General features: G+C 34.1%; 1 protein-coding gene across 5 annotated transcripts in view; it reads left to right on the plus strand.

Annotated features, from left to right (window-relative positions):
- SHOC2 (SHOC2 leucine rich repeat scaffold protein) overlaps positions 1-22,966 on the plus strand; it is an 81,943-nt gene that overhangs the window by 25,503 nt on the left and 33,474 nt on the right. For 3 of the 5 annotated variants that reach the window (XM_015235949.3, XM_006200206.4, XM_031682627.2), the window contains exon 2: positions 15,793-16,736. In XM_015235949.3, coding sequence (XP_015091435.1) covers positions 16,034-16,736 — 703 coding nt within the window. In that variant the 5' untranslated portion in view covers positions 15,793-16,033. Of the gene's footprint in view, positions 1-13,411; positions 13,489-15,792; positions 16,737-22,966 lie in introns of all 5 variants that reach the window. The other 2 variants (XM_072971868.1, XM_072971867.1) reach the window with 1 other exon arrangement.

Here is a 22,966-nt window from a genome sequence, read left to right on the forward strand (position 1 = left end):
CTGTCTTTTATATTTACTTTTGTAGTTACTTTTACCAGTGATCTTTGTATCTTTATTTGTATTTGAGTTATTGTCTAGTGTCCTTCCATTTTGGCCTGAAGAACACACTTTAGTATTTCTTATAGGGCAGGTCTGCAACAAATTCTTTTAGTTTTTGCTTAGGAAATGTTTTAATAAAATCATCTCTATTGAAGGGTAGTTTTTCTGGATACAGAATTCTTGGTTGACAGGGTTTGGTTTTTTTTTTCCCCTCTTTCAGAACTTTGAATATATCCTCTTACTGCCTCTGGCCTCCATAATTTCTGATAAGAAATGACAAATGGAAATAGCTGTTAATTTCATTACATTTTATACACGATGAGTCACTTCTGGCTGCTTTCATGGGTTTTTTTTGTTTTTGTTTTTGTCATTCAGCAGTTTGGTAATGATGTGCCTGTGTATAGATCTCTTTAAGTTTATCCTACTTGGAATTTGTTCAGCTTGGAGGTGCAGATTAATGGTTTTCTTCAAAATTGGGAAGGAAATTTTTGGCTATTATTTATTCTAGTATTTCTGCCACTTTCTCTTGTTGTCTCCTTCTGGGACTCCAATTATGTGTTCACAGATCTCTGATGCTCTGTTGGGTTTTGTCCCTCCCCCTCCCTTTTTTTTTCTTTCTGTTCCTCAGGCTGAATAATCTCAGTTGACCTATTATGAGTTCACTGTTTCTTCAGCCTGCTCATATCTGTTAGTGAATCTTCCTGATGAATTTTTCAATTCACTTATTGTACTTTGAACTCCAGAATTTCTATTTAAAAAAATGTTTTTTCTCTATTCCTGTTCTCTGTTTGATGAGACATTTTTCTTATGCATTCCTTTAGTTCTATAGGTATGTTTTCCTTTAGCTCATATTTAAAGTAACTGGCTTAAAGTCATTATCTAGTAAGTCCAACATCTGGATTTCCTTAGGGATAGTTTCTCTTGTTTGCTTTTCTTCCTGTGTTTGGGCCATACTTTCTTGTTTCTTTGTCTGTCTTGTAATTTTTTGTTGAAAAATTACATTCGGATATTTTAAATAATAAATGAGCATTTAAATAACATAGACATTTTAAATAACATAAACACATCCAATTAGTAGACATTTTAAATACCAAAATGTGGCAACTATGGAAATTAATTTTGCCCCCTTTCCAGGGGTGTTTTTTTGTTGCTGCTTATTGTGGTGGTTTTTGGTTTAGTGACTTTTCTGAAATAATTCTATTGTGTGTGGTTACTGAAGTCTCTACTTGGTTAGCTTAATGGTTGGCTAATGATTGGGCAGCAGTTTCTTTAAATGCCTGGAACCAGTAAATCTCCCAGTCTTTGCCAAAGAACTCTGTGTATGTTAGGGCATACTTTCAGCAGTCATCCAGGCAGTTGACAGTTTTGCCTTAGCTGTTGCTTCCTGCTTGTGCACAGCCCCAAAGTTGGTCAAAAGTGAGACCTCGGCGCTTTCTCCAGTCTTTGCTGAGCATACAGACAGCTCTGGGCATACACACATCCTTAAGCATGTACATCAGCTTCTAGATTCCCAGGAATATATTAGAGCTTTTCAAAGTCCCTGTGATATCTCATTCCCATTTTTTCCTTTTAAGCTTTTTGATTAGTTTATTTGCTCCAGCTGTTATCTACTGCCTCAAGCAGCTGTGAGGATAAAACACTTGCCTGTAGTTGTTTTCAACAAACATCCCCTTGGGGAAAAAAATCTGCACTGGGCAAGCTCTCAGTCAGGTTAAATACAGATAGTGCTGCAAATGGGATATTCTGGGAGCTCTAGACAGTGATCATTTGGTGTGTAGGTGGAAAGGGAATGAAGCTTTAAATGAGCTCTAACTTTTTTCTCCTCCCTCTGGTGTTAGGCTATTAGATAGCTGTACTGGGAATGTGGACTATAGTTTTTCAAGGCTACCATGGATATGGAGAGGAGGGGAAGGGACTAGAGCAAGTTAAAATGTCACAAAACTTGTTTTTACTGAGATTCTTTCCTTCTGTAACTGCACCCTGGGTGCAAGCTTTTGGCTAATTTTGAGAGTTCTGATAAAGTTTGTTCCAGTTGTTTTTGTGAATTTTCTTATTGCTTTTACAGAGGAGAGAATTTTAGAGATACTTACTGTGCTGTTTTCCCTGATGTCACCTCCACTTGGGATTTAACATCCTGTGTTTGGATGTTCTACCAAACCTTCACCTCCATCTCACTCAGACTTTGACTCCCCTTGCCAGGCAAGTCTGCATGGATGCCCTTTATACCTTTCTTGGACTCTTAACTCTCCATGCTATGCCACCTTTCCCTTAACTATGACCCCTCCATGTAGATATCTTCCTCACCAAATCATTCCCACGCTGATTTGTCACCACCTGCGGATGCTCTTCTCAGCCCAGTCAGGCTCTGATCCTCCATGCTGAGCCATTCCTCCTGTGAGTATACCCATCTCTACCTTGCTTGGTCTCTGACACCTTTTGTGGGTTTCCAGTATGTGTTGATATCCACCTCATCCTCTCGGGCCCTGATAACCCCCACTGAGCTACCCTTTTGTGGAAATGCCTTTCTCATTTCATTCAGGCTCTGAAATCCAAGATGGGTTGGGTCTTCTGTACTTTTACCCTCTTTAAACTGTATGGGCTCTAACTTTCTGCTATGGGACATTTTGACTTCTCACCTCCTACCGTCACTGAGGTGGATGCCCACCTTGCTCTGCAACATTCAGTTGCTTTAGTATTGACTTGTTCAGGATAGGGGATGGATGTGCTTAATTTTATGACACAATAATTTTATTACAGTTTTACTAAAGAAATAAGAAAAATAAAGATCCTAAAAGAAACAAACAAGAACATATAAAAGACAAGTATACTGCTGTTGTGGAAGTTAACAAGAATTTGAGGTGTAAAGATTTACCTAGGTACCAAAAATAAGACCAGTAATTAAAAAAACCCAATAATATATAGATATTCATAAATGCTATTGGAAGGTACCTAACCTAATCAGAAGAACATAGAAAAGACTTTCTGAAAAAAGTGATTCCTAGAAATCTTAAAAGATTTTTATGGGTTTATCTGGAAAGGTGGTGCCTGGAAAAGGAAGAGGTGAGGGACATAGGGGAAGGCATACAGGCAGAGTAGGAATCAGCAAGAGTATAGGTGTAGAGGCAGGAAATCTTATGTTCAGGAAACTGAGACTACTGATGAGGGTAGTGTATAAAGGGTGTGGCCTGGGGGACTAGGGAGTAGAAGTGGAGAGGAGGAAGAGATCATCCAAGAAGAGGGGGCAGTCTGAGCAAAGATATGGTTATATGAAAGCAATTTAAGCCTTCTTTGTCAATAGCATTTTAAGAATGGAATGGAGAGTTTATTAAGGATATAAATGGTAAATATGAAAAAAATAAATTGGAGCCTGATTTTGGAGAAATGCAATGTGTATTTATACATATGTGTAGATATATGTATGTGTACATATTTGTGTGTGTGTTTAGGAGAGGAGTGATTTCAAATCAGTGATTTAGCCTGAAGACACTTAGTCTACAATCAGTGGTTGGGATGGAGAAGGGTGGTTGTTTAGAATCTAGAGTCAGGGAGATGAATTTGGAATCTTGTGTAATAACTTAGTGGAAGTCAAGAACATGGCAAGAGTTGTGGAGATTGGGTACAGTAAGAACTAACAAAGAGATGAGAGGCTTGGGAACTGGTCATTTGAGGAAGCCAGAGGAAAAAGAAATAGAAAAACCTAAAACTTGGTGTAGAGATTGGATTGTTGTTTAGGATTTAAAATTAAGAATATAAAGAGGTAATTTGTTAAAGAAATGATGGGATAGTCAAAAGGAGAAATTATCAGCAAGCTCAGATCCTAAAGTGGGACTTGTGACCTGAGGTGTTAAGATGTTAAGAAGAGATTGATTGACAGCTCTGGAGTTTAAGTCTTACATTGTCAGGACCGATGGGAAGATGACTGAGCCTGAAGACTAAGAACACAAAGGAGAATGAAATGTAGAAATCTAGTGGGTGGAGGGGAACGCTTGGAACTTTAGTGACTTGAGAAAGGCATGAGAAAAGGCTGTTTTGGCCTCTTATACAGTATAGTATGGACAGTTGAGATTTGATATAATCAGTGGAAGGTAAAAACTGAGAGGATAAATTAACATGAAGCCAGTGACATAAGATTAGGGACTAGTTAGCAACAAAAGACTGAGAGTGGTTTATTTATTACCTAGTTCCCCTTACATTAAGGAAACAGCAAGCTATGGATTTCAATATGTTGTTCTCATTTTGTGTCAAGCAGGTTTCAGCTAAGGTCACTCACTACTGTTAGGTTTTCCAGATATTATTTCTACTTGACTATGGGGTGAAAAAATTTAAGGAACATATGAATTGGAACAATGTCTTGGTTTTTAAAAAAATTGAGCATATCAGTTCTTTGTAATTCAACATTGTTCTTTTTTTTCCTACATTAGTCTGCTTTGCTTATTTATTAACAAGATGATGTTAGTTTGGGATAAAGAAGATGTAGTGTATTTATACAATGGAATACTATTCAGTTATAAAAATGACAACATAATGCCATTTGCAGCAACATGGATGCTCCTGGAGAGTGTTATTCTAAGTGAAGTAAGCCAGAAAGAGAAAGAAAAATACCATATGAGACTGCTCATATAAGAGATTAAAAAAAAAACATAAATACAAAACAGAAACAGACTCATAGACATAGAATACAAACTTGTGGTTGCCATGGGGTGGGGGGTGGGAAGGGACAGACTGGGATTTTAGAATGCAGAGTACATAAATAAGATTATACTGCATAGCACAGGGAAATGTACACAAGATCTTTTGGTAGCTCATAGTGAAAAAAAAAAAAAGACAATGAATATATATATATGTTCATGTATAACTGAAAAATTGTGCTCTACACTAAAATTTGACACAACATTGTAAAATGACTATTACTCAATAAAAAAGTGTAAAAAGAAATTCCAAAAAAAAAAAAATAAAGTTCCTGCTCTTACTGAACTTACATTCCAGTTGGGAAGAGGAACAAGTATAAAGACAAGAAACAACTAAACAATTATATATAATTTAGACATTAATTGTCATAGTTATAGAATATGACAAGAGATATAAATAGTGGGAATATCCTCATTAAATATATGGGTAGTATGAAGCTTTGATTAAAATTACTAAAATGTGGGCTTTGTAGAGTCATCTGTGTATCTTCACCTACTATCCATATATGCCTAATTGCCTGAAGTGACTTCTGTGGTGCAACAGACTTCTACAATCTGTTTCTTTAAGACCACTTTGCTGCTTCAGATAAAACTACTGGCAATTCTGCCTCTTTGCCTTGTGGCCTATGACACTTTTGCTAGTTTTATACCTTTGTATTTCATCAAGGGTTCCTTGTCCTAAAATGTGTTGAAATTAAGGTATAAAAAAGTAACTCTTAATACTTCGTAGTTTGAAAAGTTTTTCTTACATTGTTAGAAAAGTTATTTTTAATCTTTTATAAAATGAAATTTTTAAATCTTAAATTTCCCTTAATCTGTTTAGATTTAGATTGTCTGCTTTTATTACCCGATATTACCATTATTTTGATATCTTTCATGCTTATGAGAAATAAAAAGAAAAGTTTTGGCTCTGGGAAAATGTTTTCTTAAATAACAAAGTATTCTTTCAAATGTATACATATTATCAGTGAAATATCTTGTAAGTAGCTTCCTTTTGTGAGAAAGTTAGATATAATTTTTAAATTTCTGTTTAATTGAAAGAAGATTAGGTTGACCTGCAAAATTAGACATCTGGGCAATCTTTTTTAGGTAAGCGTGGAACTTTGTTCAAAAGTCAAGAAAACAAGCTATCTATTGGGCACTTCATCCATCAATTCTTAAATGTTTATCTTCCCCAGCGTACCAGTATCTTCTCATTCCATATGCTCTCTGTGGATTTTCTCATTACAAACCAAACTATTGACATCAAAGTTATATCTTTATGTGTAGCCCAGACCTTCCTACTTTATTCTAAATCCCATTTTCATATGTGGACTAGATACCTGGATGATTTCACTGAAACCTCAATATAAGCTTGTCCAAAATTTTATTTTTTTCTTTTTGGTTTCCTAACTTGAATAATCATGCTACATTATCTGGTGTTTTAAGCCAGAAGCTTAACATTACTCTGGATCTCTTCCTTCTCCTTACTCCCATTCACCTCCAACAGTTGATTCTGTCGTTAAAATATCTCTTGAATCATTCTCATCCTCTCCTGTTACCTCTGTTTCTAAGTTAAACTAGCAGTTCTCATGTTCCTTAGACCTGATGTCCCATTTATGTAACAAGCATTTTGTAACACCTCTTACTATTCTGAAATTATAGTAGTATATTTTCAAAAGTCAATATAATACCCTAATTAATTAAAAGGAGAAATGAAAGGAATATATCATATATTTTGTATGTCAATTTGTAAATACTTAAGCATAATAATACTTAGAAAACAGTGAACTTATTATACATTTTGTTTGTGAATATGAAAATGGTCAGGCACAATACTAGAAAATGATGAAGAACAAAAGTTTACATATGTATCATTGTAATGGTTACAAATGCAAATTTATATAGGTGTATTTTATTGGTGACTCAAAAACCAAGATCAGTATGTGTGTCAGTAATTGTTAGAAATAATAAATAATTCTTAAAGTTCTAAACTAAACAAAGTAGCTTTCCTTTAATGCAGACATTCTTTTTACTTCTTAAAGTGTGAAAAATTGGAATTTACATGTAAAGTGGAATTAGATTCTAGGTGCTCAAAATTATAAACAAATAATTATATATCTGGTTCTATGTCTGGTGGGCATTTGAAGGTTGTGCAGCATGCAAAGATAGTTTTTCACATCTCCAGACCCTGCCAGCAGCACTTTCCTAAATACTGAGACAACATAAAGTGAACCTACATATTCCCAAATAAAGTAGTTGAAATTTACTCTTGTCATCTTTGGCATGGCTTTATTGCTTGGTTTCCAAATTTGGCCCTGCATTGGAATCACCTGGAAAACTTTTTCTCCTTAATTACTGTTCTTGAATTTAATATTGACAAATAAGACAGAGCAAAACCATAAAATGACCTTGTACTGACCGCATTAGCACTGAAAAGGGTTTTAAGTTTCCTCTTGTTATTCCAGAGGGCTGTGGGAATGGTTTTCAGTGGAACCAGATTTCTCGTTGATGTGTTGTAGTAATACATAGCTAGCTACTCAATAGAAATTTGGCTTAATCACCCTTACTTATTCTATGTTATAAAATAATCTTTTAAAGTCCATATTTTCTTTTTTTCCTGATTTCTTGCTCTTTTAAAAAATTATTCATCAAAATGTACTTCAAGGATTCTCATTAGTCTTAATTTCACCTGGAAAACTTTTTAAATATACAAATTACTGTTCCCTACCACAGATACTTATTTTGTTAGCATTTTTGGGTTAGAGTTTAGGATTTCTAAGCTCCCCAAATGATACTTTAAAACCATGTCTGGCACTGTTTGAGCATTTGAGAATCAATTACTAGAGTATTGTAGTAGCCTTCCAGCTAGTTTTTCTGTCTTGCTTCTTGAACCCCTGACCTTTTAAAATCATTCTGAACACTATCAGATAAAACTTAAAAAATATGCCTGTGATCATCCCCTTTTCTTCTTCAGGAATCCTCTAGTGGCTTTTCATATTAACACTTGGTAGCCCCTGAATCTACCGTCCTGGGACAGGATTTAGAGAGCTGAGTTTGAAAATCATGGTACTAAAGAATAAAGTCCAGATTACTGAATTTGAATGCTGAGCCTCTTTAAGATGTGAGAGTCTACATTCCCAACCTTATCTTGGGACCTGAACTCTAGTTGTAAAAAAAACTGCTTGTGATTCCTTGTCTGAGCAGTTTTCTCATGCTGTTTCTGTGCACAGAATGAGTTTGTGAGCCCCCTATTCAACAACTTTCAGGCTTCAGTTCTAGTATCATCACAGTTACCCTCTGCCCCACCCCCCACTTCCCCGATCCCTATGCTCTCATATTGTTTTTTCCGTCGTTTTATAACTTGTTTGTTTTACTCTCTTTGTAAGATCATTGAAGACAAAGATTTTGCTTTTTGTTTTGGTTGGTTTTTTTAGCCCCATATACTAGTATAGCACCTAATTCATAGGTGCTTGGTGAATGACCAGATGGTGGAAGGGTGATGGGTCTCACAGTTTTTTCTAGTTTTGATGTTGCTGATATAAATATGATTGATAATTTCTTTTACCAAGAGAAAGTATATGCTTTGTTTACTTTCTAATTTTGATTTTTATATTATATCGCTTTTAATCTAAAACAAGACATGAGTATTTTCCATCATGGTGGCCCTGTAGTTGAACTGTATTGGCAGAATGTTGAGATAAATAATATTCACGTGGCAGGTATCGAAGGTTAGTTTTTACACAGTGCACTGAGGGAATCTAATTGGTTACAATTTCCTAGTTCTACTTTGATGTGGCTAGAGTTTATTCTTGTTATTAGAGTAACAGACTGTTTTCCAAATTCGAAGAACTATTTTGCAATCCCACTAGCAATGAGTTAAGGTTCCAGTTTTTCTACATCCTTGCTAATACTTGTTATTACACCATACTGTATTCTTTTGAGTTTGCTTCCTCTCTCTCCAGCCTACTCTTTGTCCTCAGAAAGAAACCTTTTCTGCCTCACCTGTAAGTTTGGTAGTTGCCAAGGGCCCAGGTCTTTTTTTTTTTTTTTTTTTAACAGGTATCCTGAGCCTCAGTCTTAAACTCTTTTCCCCTCTTTTTCTATTGTTCTTCCTGCTCATGGTGTTATAAACCATCAATATGCTATTGCCTTCCAAATGTGTTTCTACCTCAAACCTCTTAGCTTCAGGATCCTCCTCCTCAACCTCCCTGTCCACATAGAGTGTAATACTGAGTTTGTCAGTTTTCCCTCCTAAATATTTCTTGAATGTACCCACTTTCCATCCATTCTGTAATATTTTAGTGTAAGATATTAACTCTCACTTAGTTGCAGTAGTCTTCTAATTGCTCTCCTGTTTTTGCTCTTTCCTTCAACAATCCATTCTCCACACAAAGATGTGAGAGATCCTTTTAAAACATACATCATTTTATTCTCACAGTCATTCAGTGGTCTAGAAGGGAATCTAAGCTCATTATGGATAATCTTGTCCTTCTCTTAATTGCCTTAGTCTGATCCCTTATCATCCTCCCTCATGTGTAGTCTGGGCACATTAACCTCCATTTAGTTCCTGTTTCACAATATTCTTGTATATCTCAGCTTTACATGTTATTTTTTCTTTGCAGGATGCTGTTTGCTTGTTTCTTTTTTCTACCTGACTGTAAGCACTTTGAGGGCAGGAACATGTCTTTTTTATTTATTCAGCACTTAGTCTTGATGGCTGGCACATGGAGGAGTTTAATAAATATTTGTTAAATGTATAAATGACATAATTATAGTATTTCTTTTGCTTGAAGTTTTCTTTGGACTGCCATTTAGGAACTGTTTATATAATTCTTACTAGTATTCATCTTCTATACATGTACCATTTATAAAAATGCCTAAATAAATAAAGTTTTTGTGCATTGCTTCTTTTAATGTGTTACCAGAACTATAACACAGAATAGTCTCTAGTCCCCTTCTCTTGGGCCCAATAGGGTAATAATTTACTTACCTTTTATTTTTCTATAGTAATGTTCATCTTTGATTCTGTAATACCTGTCAGATATGTCACTTGTACTTAAATTTTAATCAAATGAATTACAAAATGGTGAAATTCTTTATTTCCAAGAAAAAAACTATTGCAGCTATCCTTTTAATTTGACCCTCAAGTTCTAAAATTAATGGTGTGACATCAGCACAACACTGCTTACTAAATACGTTATACCTTCAGGTTGATGGTAGCACATATCAGGGATGTTTTCCCTCATTCCACTCCCACTGAAATTTTTATTTAGTAATAGCCCAGCCAGTTTATGCTAGATTTGGTGACAAGTCAAAATGGAATTACCAGTTATTTTGATATATAATAGCCCAATTTTTTAACTAATTTTAATTAGTTATCTTTTAATTTTATCTGGAAGATAGAGAACTTGTATGCTTAGTATGTTCCTGATTTACTCACCATTATTTTATGAATGATCATTGTCTAAAGTATATTTACATGTGTTTGTACTTCAAAAAAAGACCCTTCTCTTTTCCTGGCAATATTTATGAAATATGTACCTTCCCAAATCCAATGGTATCTATGCAGGTATATTTACATCTGATATTGAACAAGATTGAGAGAAATCTTTTTGCAGACAATTTGGACTGCTTATTTTTTACTTTAACATTTTTTTTATTTTCAAAATATTTTTTCAAAAATGTAGTTTTTAAACTTCCACTTATTTAAGAAAAAATCAGTATACTTTGTAATTTACATATGATAGATTTGTATTGTTCATTGTATTTTATTTTTTACGTTTTCTTTTGAAACAGTTTTAGACTCCTAGAATTTATAAAATTGGTACAGAGAAATTCCCTATACCTTCATTTATTTTTCACCAATGGAAATTGTACTATAGTTATGTAAGGTGTTATCAAAACCAGGAAATTGACATTGGCACAATACTGTTAACTAAGCTACACCCCTCATTTGAAATTTCACCAGTTTTTCCATGCACTCTTTTTTGTGGAGGTGGGGGAGGTGAGGGTTGATTGCCCTATGAAATTTGATCGCATGCATAGATTTTTCTAACCACCACAAAGTACAGACCTAATTCATCACTTCAGAGAAGCTCCCACATGCTGTTCCTTTATAGCCACACTCTCACCCCAGTCCTAAGCCAATGGTGATCACTGATTTTGTCTCCATCACTATAATTTTGTCATTTAACAATATATGAACGGAATAATATAGTATGTAACCTTTTGATGGTAACTTTTTCAGTCACCATAATGCCCTTGAGATTCACCCAAGTTTTTGTGTGCAAGGATAGTTTGTTCCTTTTTATTGTTGACTAATATTCCACTGCATGAATGTAACATAATTTATCAATTCACCTAGTAAAAGACATTTGGGTGGTTTCTAGTTTGGGGGGGGTATTACAAATAAAACTGCTGTGACCATTCTGTGTGAAAGTAAAGTTTTTATTTCTCTAGGGTAAGGACCTGAGAGTGCAGTTGGTTGGTTGGTTAAGTGTATGTTTATCTATGAGAAACTACCAAATCATTTACCAGAGTGGCTGTGCCATTTTATATTCTCATCAGCAATGAATAAGTTTCTCATTTCACATTTCACATTTTCTTCAGTACTTGGTATCACCTGTATTTTTAATTTCAGCTCTCCTAATAGGTATATAGTTATATTTGCAATTCTCTGATGGCTAGTGATGTTGAGTATCTTTACGTGTGCTTACCTGCCATTTGTATCTTTGGTGAAATGTCTCTGCAAGTCTTTAGCCCATTTTCTAACTGAATTGATTATTTTCTTACTGTTCAAAGGAGTCCTTTATATATTCTTGGTATATTTCCTCCCAGGCTGTAGCTTGTCTTTTCATCCTCTTAACTGAGTCTTACACAGTTAAGTATTGGAAGAGTCTTACACTATTAAGTATTGGAATTACTAATATCTAGTAATTCCTTGCTTAACCATAGGTTATAAAATTTTTCTCCTATGTTTTCTTCTAGAAGTTTTATAGCTTTATTTTTCACATTTAGATCTTAGATCCATTTTGAGTTAATTTTTATATAAGGTATGAAGTTCAGGTCAGAGGTGTTTTTCTTGCCTATAGAAGTTAGTTACTCCAGCAACATTTGTTTAAAGGCTATTCTCCTCCACTGAACTGCTTTTACACGTTTGTTAGAAATCAGCTGGACATTGCCAAATGCTGGGGAGTATGTAGAGCAACAATGCTGATGGGAATGCAGAATGATATAGCCACTTTGGAACGTAGTTTCTTACAAAACTACACATACTCTTATCATACAACCCAGTAGTCACTCTACTTGGTATTTATCCAAATAAGTTGAAATTTTATGTCTGAATGAAAACCTGCAGAAGAATGTTCACAGCAGCTTTATTAATGATTGCCAAAACTTGGGAGCAACCAAGATGATCTTCAGTAGGTGAATAGATAAATAAATGTGGGACATCCAGACAATGGAATATTTTTTAGCAATAAAAGGTCCAGACCCAAAAAGACATGGAGAAAACTTAAATGAAGGTCATTTTTTATTTCTTTTATCAGTGTTCTGTAGTTTTAAGCATACAGAGTCTGTACATAATTTGTTAGCTTTATACCTAAGTATTTAAATTTTGGAGGGATTGCAAATGGTATTGTTTTAATTTTGGTTTTCAGTTGTTTCTAACATAGAGAAATATGATTGATTTTTGTGTCTTGACCTTATTTTCTATGACCATGCTAAACTCACTTATTGATTCTATGAGGTTTTTTGACTCTGCATAGATAATCATGTCATCTACAAGTAGAAACAGTTTTATTTCTTCCTTTGTAATCTATATGCTGTTTCTTTTTCTTGCCTTACTGTGCTGCTAGGCAATATACATTCCTAAGCTATCACAGTCTACTAGTATCAACATTTTACCACTCCAGGTAGAATGTAATAATCTTCTTATCAGTTAGGTCTTTTCATTCTCACTCCTTTATCATATAATTGTCTCAGTATCTCTATATTCATTGACAGCCACCTCAGAGATATATTCTTTGCTTTCAACAGTCTAACAGAATTTACAAAACTGAAGAAGAGAAGAATTGTGAATTGTATTAATCTGTATTCTTACCCTTTCTATTGATCTTTCTTCATTCCTGATGTTCTAAATTTCATTGTTTACTTTCCTGTCTGAAGAACTTCCTTTGACAGTTCTTTTAGAGCAGGGCTACTGGCATCAAATTCTCTTTGTTTTCCTTCATCTGAGAATGTCATTATTTTTCCTTCATTCCTGAAGAATGTTTATGCTGAATAAAGAAGTCTTGGTTGACAGTTCTTTTTTTCAAAACTTGAAAAATGTTTGTCACTTCCTCAGGCCTATATGATTTCTGATGAGAAATTCACTGACATTCAAATAATTGTTCTCCTGTAGATTTTTGTTGTTACTTCAAGATTTACATTTTTCAGAAGTCTGATTATCATATTCTGGGAATGGATTTCTTTGAATTTTTCCTGTTTGGTTTTTGCTCAGCATTTTGTCTCCATAAGTTTATGCTTTTTACCAAATTTTAGAAGATTCAGCCATTGTCTCTTTAAATAATTTTTTAGCCACATATTCATTCTTCTTTCCTTCTGGGATTCTGAAGAAACAAATATTAGATGTTTTATTTCTGTTCTGTAGCTCACTGAGGCTCTTTTGAGCTTTTAAAATCTATTTTCTTTCTGTTGTTCAGATTGGATAATTTCTACTGATGTTTCTTCAGGTTCACCCAATCGTCAGTAATCTCCATTCTTCTATTGAGCCCATCCAGTAAGTTTTAAATTTTATGTATTACATAATATAGCTCTAAAATTTTCATTTGGTTGTCTATCTTTTATTTCTTTGCTGAGACTTTATGCTTATTCATTTCTAGAGTATATGTAATTGTTGGAGCATTTTTTTGGTTTTGCTTTTTTGAGAGCTGCTTTAGAATCCTTGTCAGATAATTCCAACATCTGTGTCATCTCATTGTTGGTGTCTGTTAATTGTCTTTTCTTATTCAGGTAGATATTTTCCTAGTTCTTGGTATGAGTAATTTTGGATTGTATTTTGGACATTTTGAGACTGTTATGAAACTTTGATTTCTTTTACAGTCTGTTTTAGCAGTCAACCTGTTTTGGTTCAGAATACACATCCTGACTCATTTTTGTGGTCTTTGGTTCCAGTATAGTTTTCACAGTCTTCTTAGGGGTATTCTAGTCTGCCTTGCTTGTATGCCACCCCAAGGCCAATTTGAAAAATAGGTGGTATTAACACTGTAGTTCAGTTCCCAAAGCATTTGTTGTTTTGATTCTGGTTAATTTCATACATGGGCTTCTATGGAGTGTGCCTGGGAATACACAGATTGAAAGGATTCCTTTATCCGGCTCCCTCCTCTCCATAATTTTCTCCCTCCCCGTCTAGTTGTGAAGGGGTGGTGTGCTACCTCTTTGCTAACATTTGCTTAGTGCAGGGTGGGGATGGTCAACAGGGCTCTTCTCCACAATCTCCATGACCACAGTGCTGATGCCAAGGGGGATATGTGCTGCTTCTATCTAAGTTAGTGCAGGGCTGGGATGGTTGGCAGAGTTTTGCTCCACAGTCTTTGCGGCCTCATTGCCAGTTGGGAGGGAAAAGGGTTCCATCCTGCAGTGCTATTCTCTTCATAGTCCTTTGACTAGAAGGAATGGACTTTTCTTGGACTTTGTTTTGGTCAATGCCTATTGGTGCTTCTGGATTATGGACTTCTCTACTACTCAGGCCGTAATATATAGAAAACCAAACCAAAACACAAAAACCAAAGAACTTACCACCAGGTAGGTCATCCTTCATTCAAGGTCCCTAAGCAGTATACCTTCTTTTCTCTACCTTTCAGAATCTTCTGCTAGTTGTTTTATTCATCTTGTCAGGGTTTTGGGTTGTAATCAATGTGAAGAACAGGATTAAATGGGCTTATTCCATCTTGTCTGGAATCAGAAGTCTTGTTTATTGTCACTGAAGTCCCATATTGTAAAGCTTTCACATTTGTGTTTAAGACTAGGGAACACATTTAGTCTATATGGCCGATTGATGTGTTTTTTTAAGGTGAATAATTTTTATATGTGATGATTATCATTATAGTCTAATAACAAGAATAGACCTTATTAGGCTGGTGCTTTCTCACTTCCATCTTCCCTCATCTTTTCAACCTTTGTGGATCATTTTGGTCAGTCATTTTATCAGTGAAATTTTTCTACTTTTAAGAACCCTTAATCCTTCTTGCTGGCAACTGAAAAACCACCTCTTCAGTTCCCACAATGTAGACATGATTGGAGCTGGCTCTTTGTTACTGTTTCTCAGGGTGGTCCTTAGACTTACCTGCACCAGAGTCACCTAGGGTGCTCATTGAAGTGTAGATTCTGTAGTGCCCCTTTCCTGAGTTATTTGTTGTTCCGCATGCATATTTCACTTTGCTTATCTTGTTCTTTTGCCAGACTCCTCTCTATTCTGTCATTTTGGCCTTTCATATCTTTCCTGTTCCCTGCAACTATCTGATAATTAGCTGCACATCGAGCAGTTTTAGTGAAAGTGGTTAGGAGCATAGGCTGTGGGTACCTACTGCCTACACTGGAATCTTAACTCTGTTACTTTTCCAAGAGTGCAAAGCTAGTTACTTAAAAACATTTCTGTGCCTCAGTGTCCCTGTGTGTAAAGTAGGGCTAACGATTTACCTCTTACGACTGTTTATATGCATTAAATGAGTTAATATTTGTAAATTCCCTGCAGTAGAGCTTGTGCATAGGAAGCACTCACATGTTAGCTGCTGCTGTGATTTCTCCCACTTTTCAGGACTTACAGACTTTTGTACTTCAGTAACTTGTATATTTATCTTACCTCTTGCTGTTAGAGTGTAAATTCCTTAAAGATAAAGCCTACCTTTGTAATTTTTATAGTTTTTCAATGAATTTTATGAAATAGGTGTTTGATAAATATTTACTGTATCAAATCACAGGAAAATGACAATTGTCAGTCAAGATTGTTTTTCAGAGCCCATGTACTTAACATAAATTATAATCTGAAGTAATTTAATACTCTCTCTTCTGTATTATATTCCAGGAATTCTAATGAATCATTGATTGACCAGCATCATTTTACCAGTTGGAATGAGTTATCAGAAATGGGCATACTGCTTTTAGATCCACCATGTAACAGATGGCTGTTACTCCATGGTGATTACTTCTTCAAGCCAACACTTTTTTTGATTGTGTAGGATCTTTTCTCTTCGTCTTTGAATTCCAATTTCTACTGTTGGCGAACAAAAGGAGTTCATGTAGTTTTTGCCCAAGCTTGAGTCACCATGAGTAGTAGTTTAGGAAAAGAAAAAGACTCTAAAGAGAAAGATCCCAAAGTACCATCAGCAAAGGAAAGAGAAAAGGAGGCAAAAGCTTCTGGAGGTTTCGGGAAAGAGAGCAAAGAAAAAGAACCTAAGACCAAAGGGAAAGATGCCAAAGATGGAAAGAAGGACTCCAGTGCTGCCCAACCAGGGGTGGCTTTTTCAGTTGATAATACGATTAAACGGCCAAATCCGGCACCTGGGACTAGAAAAAAGTCTAGCAATGCAGAGGTGATTAAAGAGCTCAACAAATGCCGAGAAGAGAATTCAATGCGTTTGGACTTATCCAAGAGGTCTATACACATATTGCCATCATCAATCAAAGAGTTGACTCAATTAACAGAGCTTTATTTATATAGCAACAAATTGCAGTCCCTCCCAGCAGAAGTGGGATGTCTGGTAAATCTCATGACACTGGCTCTAAGTGAAAATTCACTTACCAGTTTGCCTGACTCTCTTGATAACTTGAAGAAGCTGCGGATGCTTGATTTACGGCATAATAAACTGAGAGAAATTCCTTCAGTGGTGTATAGGCTAGATTCTCTCACCACTCTTTACCTTCGTTTTAATCGTATAACTACTGTGGAAAAGGACATCAGAAACCTGTCAAAACTCAGCATGCTTAGCATTCGAGAGAACAAAATCAAACAACTACCTGCTGAAATTGGTAAGAAGCCTTTGATTACTATTATTATTTGTAGTATTTGTTATGCTAAATAATTCTGTTCAGTGCTTTTCCATATCAGAAATGTCTGATACTTGCCTAAAAATAGCTGGTTTCTAAGTTCTGTCTTCTTTATGGTGTACCTTAATCAGTTTTAGCAATGTTAATAGTACATGGTTTGAGATTATTTTATAGACTTAGAAAATGAGTTACAGTGTAGCTGTAAGTGGGCCTGAAGATTTTTATCAATTGTTCTTTTTTTAAAAACTTTTTTTATAATTTCACATTTAAAATTTTTATTTACTTATTTGGGGGGAGGTAATTAGGCCTTTATTTATTTATTTATTTATTTTAATGGAGGTACTGGGTATCAAACCCGGGACCTTGTTCATGCTAGGCGTGCACTCTACCCCTGAGCTATATTCCCCTTCCCCCTATAATTGGTTCTTTTTCACACAGACCTAATTTGCTTTCATCATTGGGGGAAAAAGTAAATTTGAATTAGAACAAAGGTTTTTGCCTAATTATTAAGTTGTTACTGCCTATTTTTAAAGTATTTGCAGATATGTAAGCTGCTTTAAGGCTGTATTTTCCCATTCTCTGACATTCTGTTCTTTACCTGAAAAATGTTTGCTTAAATTCACATTACTTTTCTACATAATTTACCACAACGATTGGCGTATCAAAGCCTTGTGAAGAAGCTGTATGTAAGAAAATGAAAAACATTTCATTTGTAAAGTACTTACATGTTCATTAAAAACAATCCAAGAATACAGAAAAGTAGAAAAGTCAGTAAATGCAAGACTGTTAACATTTTGGTAGATTTCATTCTTGTCTTCATATATAAAGCTAAGTTGTTCAGAAACAAAGGGAAAATGTTTTTGAAAGAATGGGTAGTAGGGTAAAAAATAGGAAATATACATGTATAAGCAAGTAAAAACAAGTTAAGTTGTTTTGATATTTTAATTATAGAACATTTTTCAGAAGTGTTTGGAATATTGTAAACCATTAACTTACCAATTTTGAGAAATTGATAAAGGTATTATCTTTGAGCCCTTTTTTAGTTTTTTTTTTTTAAATTGACATAAAAATTAGTTGTACAACTTTTTAAGGAAAGTTTTCCTTTTCGTGTGAAAGGCAAGTTTATTCTGAATAAAACAGGTCAATTAAATACATTGTTGCTTTGAGCATTGATCTTACGATTGATAAAGGAAACTTTGTTTTAGGCTGTGTAGCTTTGTAGAGACATAATATTCTGTGGGTGTTTTAAAATTTTTATTTAGCTTTGAAAAAGACGCAGCTTAAATTTTAGTATGATATTCTACATTTAACTCTAATCAGACACTTAAAATCTTAATTTAATTTTGGGTTAATATATATGTAGAAAGTCCATGATCAATTTTCTTGTGCTTACAAAGTATGACACACTTATGGGATATTAAAATATCCCTAGGAATATGGATGGAAATGTTCCTTTCCATGTCTTTAGATAGAAATGTGGTTGTTGAATGACTTGATTTTGTACCAGATTCAGTCGAAATTTGACCTGTTTGTAATTCATACAAATATTTGTGGAATAGAATTATAAGCTGTTGGAGAAAGAAATGCTAAATTTTTATATAGAAATATAAAATGTTATTTCTTGTCTTTGTTCTTATTGTTGTTTTATGCACGTGTTACACTCCATTCTAAAACTTTGGCTTTAATTCATATCAGAGTCTTTCTTTAAGGATTTTTTTTTCCTGTAGAAAAAATGTTATCAAATTACCTGGGAATTAGGAACATGTATTTCTTACCTAAGAAATTATTTCATAGGATTTTAAATTTATGTCAGTTTGTTCTTGAGCATATAAATATAGCATTTTTGCTAAAAAGTGAATGTGTTTTAAAAATTGGCAAATTTAATTAGCGAATTAAATGGTTGACATTTGTGGCTGCCTAGTCTTTTGACTTTTATTCCTAAGTTTATAATTTTAAAAATAACCATTGAGTTTGTTTTTCAGTAGGTACCCTCCCACCATTAGTGACATTGAAGTTTGTGTTCTTGTAATTTCTGTATTTCTATAAATTAGTAACTTTATAAGTGTTATTTATTTTATTCCAAGCATGGCATCAGATAGAAAGTAAACTGCTTCTAAAAATAAAACTTACTATTTTCTATAAGGAGTTAAGATTTATAAGGTTTAACTTAGATGAATGGATTTGGGACAAATATTGCAGAAGTCTGCATTATCTGTTTCCTTATTAGGGAACAAGAAAATAAAGGTCCAGTAAAAATAACATAATTATATAATAAGAATAGCTGTTGTTTGACCACAGTATGTCATATACCATACATTATTCTGTATATGTATACTTATCTCATTAAGTTCTTGTAGTAATCCAGTGAAGTAGATACTTCTCCCCTCATGGTACTGAAGAAGGAACTGAAAATACAGAGAGATTAAATAATTTACTGAAGATCATGCTCTTGGCAGAGTCAAGAGTTTGAATCTAGGTCTCACTATACTGTCCCCATTAGTCTTAGAAGAGTGGGTTCCCTCCCATAGGTTATGGTTTAGTGGTCCAACAGGTACAGGGGGTCTGTACTTTTCAAGGTGGGTTATTCTGTGTGTAGCTGCAGTTGAAAGCCATAGCAGTAGTTTTTTGGTTTTTTTTTTTGTTTTTTTGAAGGGGAAGGATGTTAGCTTAATTGAGATATGATTCACATACCATACAATTCATGCATTTGAAGTGTACAATTCAAATTTTTTTTAAGCATATTTACAGAGTTGTTCACTCTTACCATTATACGACATTTTCATCACTCCACAAAGAAACTCTATTCTTGGCAGTCACCCCACTCCTATTTTCTCCCAACCCCGTAGCCCTAGGCAAACACTAATCTACTTTCTGTTTCTATAGATTTGCCTATTCTGGACATTTCATATAAATGGAATCATATAATATGTGGTCTTTGGTGACTGGCTTCTTTCTGTTAGCGTAATTTTGTCAAAACTTCATCCAGATTGTAGCATGTATCAGTACATCATTCCTTTTTATTGCTGAATAATATTCTATTGTATGAATATACCAGATTTTATTTATCTACTCATCAGTTGCTGAACATTTGGGCTGTTTTTGCTTTCTAGTTATTATGAATAAAATTACTGTGAACATTTGTGTACAATTTTTTGTGTAGACATTTGTTTACATTTCTCTTGGATATATACTGACCTAGAAGTGGAATTTCTGAGTCATACGGTAACTGCATGTTAATCTTTTGAGGAACTACTGGACTGTTTTCTTTAGTGGCTGCACCATTTTACATCCCCATTAGCAGTGTATGAGGGTTCCAGTTCCTCTGCATCCTCAGCATTCTTGTGATTATCAGTCTTTCTTATTACAGCCAATCCGTGAGTGTGCATTGGTATCTCATTATAATTTGATTTATAGTTCAGTGATTATTATAGATTTGTTTTTAATTCTTGAAAGCTATCTTTTATTATAAAGACAGAAATATTTTATGTGACGCAGATCTAGCTTTACTACTTTTTTAGTTACAAAAAAAGTAAAATACTGAGCTCTTTTGAAAATGTTTGCAAAATAAGACCCATGCACCATGATCAAACAAAATGGAATTTGACCGTTTTTAAAGTATTATACACCCTTAATGTAATTTGATTTTCTGCTGAAACCCATAACAAGAGAATTTACAGTTTGAAATATGTGCTAATTATCATTTTGTTAAACTTCCATTTATACATATTAGATCCACATTATTATAGATATATATTAGGCATACATATTAAGTGCTTATTCTTCTTTGTTGTTTTTTATGAGTATACCACTTTCAATCATGCCATCCAGTTTGTGTTCAGGAGAATATTTGAGGAATGAGAGAAATTAGAAGATTTTGAAACATAGCCTACTATTTAGTTTAAATAACATATTTGAAATTTAGCAGCTATGCTACTGCCTTTATAGGGAAATTAGAGTCTGAATACCTGTATCTTTAAGCGCTAATGGTATCTGTATTAATGCCATGTAATTTGATACCAATGATACATATTCAAGTGGGTGAACACTGGCAGAAAACAGTAAAAAGATACTGGAAGACACGTGAAGAGCTAGACAGAATATATTAGAGTAGCCAAGAAAACCCTTCATTTAGTAATGTTTATTTACTTTTTTCCTTTTGTGTGATAAGACATGGAGAAATAAAGCAAATGTCCTATCTTTTTGTAGTAAGTACATAGATGGAAACCTTAGTCATTGCTCTCTTTTATAGATCAGTGTTTCATTCTTCATGCCCATACCTCCTTTCACCATTTGTAATCTTGAAAGAGACTCTTTGCTGAACACCAAGACAGTCAAGAAGTCATGTTTTCAGAGGGAAAACAGTAAATAACCACTCCCCTTCTCCCCCAACTTGGTTCCTTTGAGTTTCATGTTAGAGATGTACTTCTGTAAATTTATTTTGGCCTGGGTGGACTAGGGTGAGGCCTTCAGGTAGTCAGTTTGAATAATTAATCATTTTAGTTCAGGAAACTCTGGGCAATAGAGTTTTAAATGATTTTATTCTTCTAGAAAGGAAATGATTGCTCTTTGAAACCAGAAATAAACTGCATCTTTGTCTCTAATTTATTACTTAGAGTTATTCCTACAACTTTTTTTCCTTTGTTGAATTAAAGGCTAGTTGAGAATTTCTTCTTTTTCTTTAAGGAGCCCTATTTATTATTCCTTATAAAAAAACAGCTAAGTTAGAGGGAATATTTTTTTAATCTACTTATCCTATATTATACGGTCAATAAGATGCTACATCATTTATATCACATACAATTTTATGTGAATTTGTTAAAATAATCCTTTTTGCTTAGGAGAATGATCTGCTGTGTTAAATTGTTTGCTTTTTGAGAACCCAGATTAATTTTACCCAGTAAAAAACCTCTCACAGCATTCAGATTTTTTAACCCATTTAAGTCATTAAAATTTATTGAAAACAAAATCGATTTCCTACTATATGCACTGCAGTACTGCAGTTATATTTTATGTCAAGTGATAGTATAATTAATATATAATAAATGTGTATGTATACACATAACCCAAATGTATAAAAATACGAAGAACAGAATCAGCAATGTTTTAGAAGCTGAAGGATCTTACAGATTTTGTTCAATTCCCTATTATGTCATTTTCTGTGTATTTTTGTAGATAATAAATGGTAGGTTTTCAATGAATGTGGCTTGAAGTGAATTTAATGAAGCCCAATATTATTACCCATTTTTCAGTATTAACTCAAATTATAACCCTTTGTCCCTAAAATTCTTGAAATTCTCTCAGGACTGCCAGAGGTGCTACAATGGCTTTTGTGGTCCAGGTAGCATTATTTAATGATCTTTTTTGAGTGTTTTGTACAAGTGGTAATGAGTAACTCAGTTTGGCAGGAAAAAATCAGGAAAGGGAACTCGCAGTTGTTAATAAATAACTCCTTTTGACTGGAAATCTGCAAGAAACCTTAGAGACCCAGAAACGAACTATTAACTTAGCTGATTGTTATCAAATTGTCAGGTGTTTTCACTAAACAACAGAAACCTGAAAGAATTATTATTATTGCTAAAGAAGGCAGAAAGAGTGCAGAGGAAAAAAATAGCACTTGAACAATCTTAGATCTGAGGATCATAGGATACATTTGACTTCCCACACTGCTCGAATGTAGGGAAGAGGGTAATCATTGCACTCAAATGACAGCATACTATACATCGAAGGATATAGACACTATTGTGCATGTTGCTTGGTTACAGAAGCAATTGCTTAGAAGAATTACCAAAGTTTTCTTTGCAGTGAAAGGGAGAATTAAGCCTATAAGACAAATTTAAGTAATGTAATAGTATTCTCACCTAAGTCCCTAAATCTGTTCAAGCTTCTGTGACAAGTATTTCCATCCCTTGTTAATTATGTAGTATTTACAAATGTATTTTAGTAAAATTTGATGTGATTTTTATATAGCTAAACTCTGAATGTTTGAAAAATAACCTTGTAAGTTCAAGAACCAGAGTTATATTAAAAATATAAACATCCTTAATGTGAGTCTAATGATAGTATAGAGAAGACCATAAGTTATGGAGCAAACCTAAATTAGTTACTTACTGATATTTGAGTGCCTGTTAGATATATATTTAATATGGATTTTTTATATGTTGCTAGATTTAATTCACTAAAATTTAGTTAAGGATTTTTGCATTTATACTCAT

The sequence above is a fragment of the Vicugna pacos genome, chromosome 11 (genome assembly GCF_048564905.1).
Source record: "Vicugna pacos chromosome 11, VicPac4, whole genome shotgun sequence".
Taxonomy (NCBI): domain Eukaryota; kingdom Metazoa; phylum Chordata; class Mammalia; order Artiodactyla; family Camelidae; genus Vicugna; species Vicugna pacos.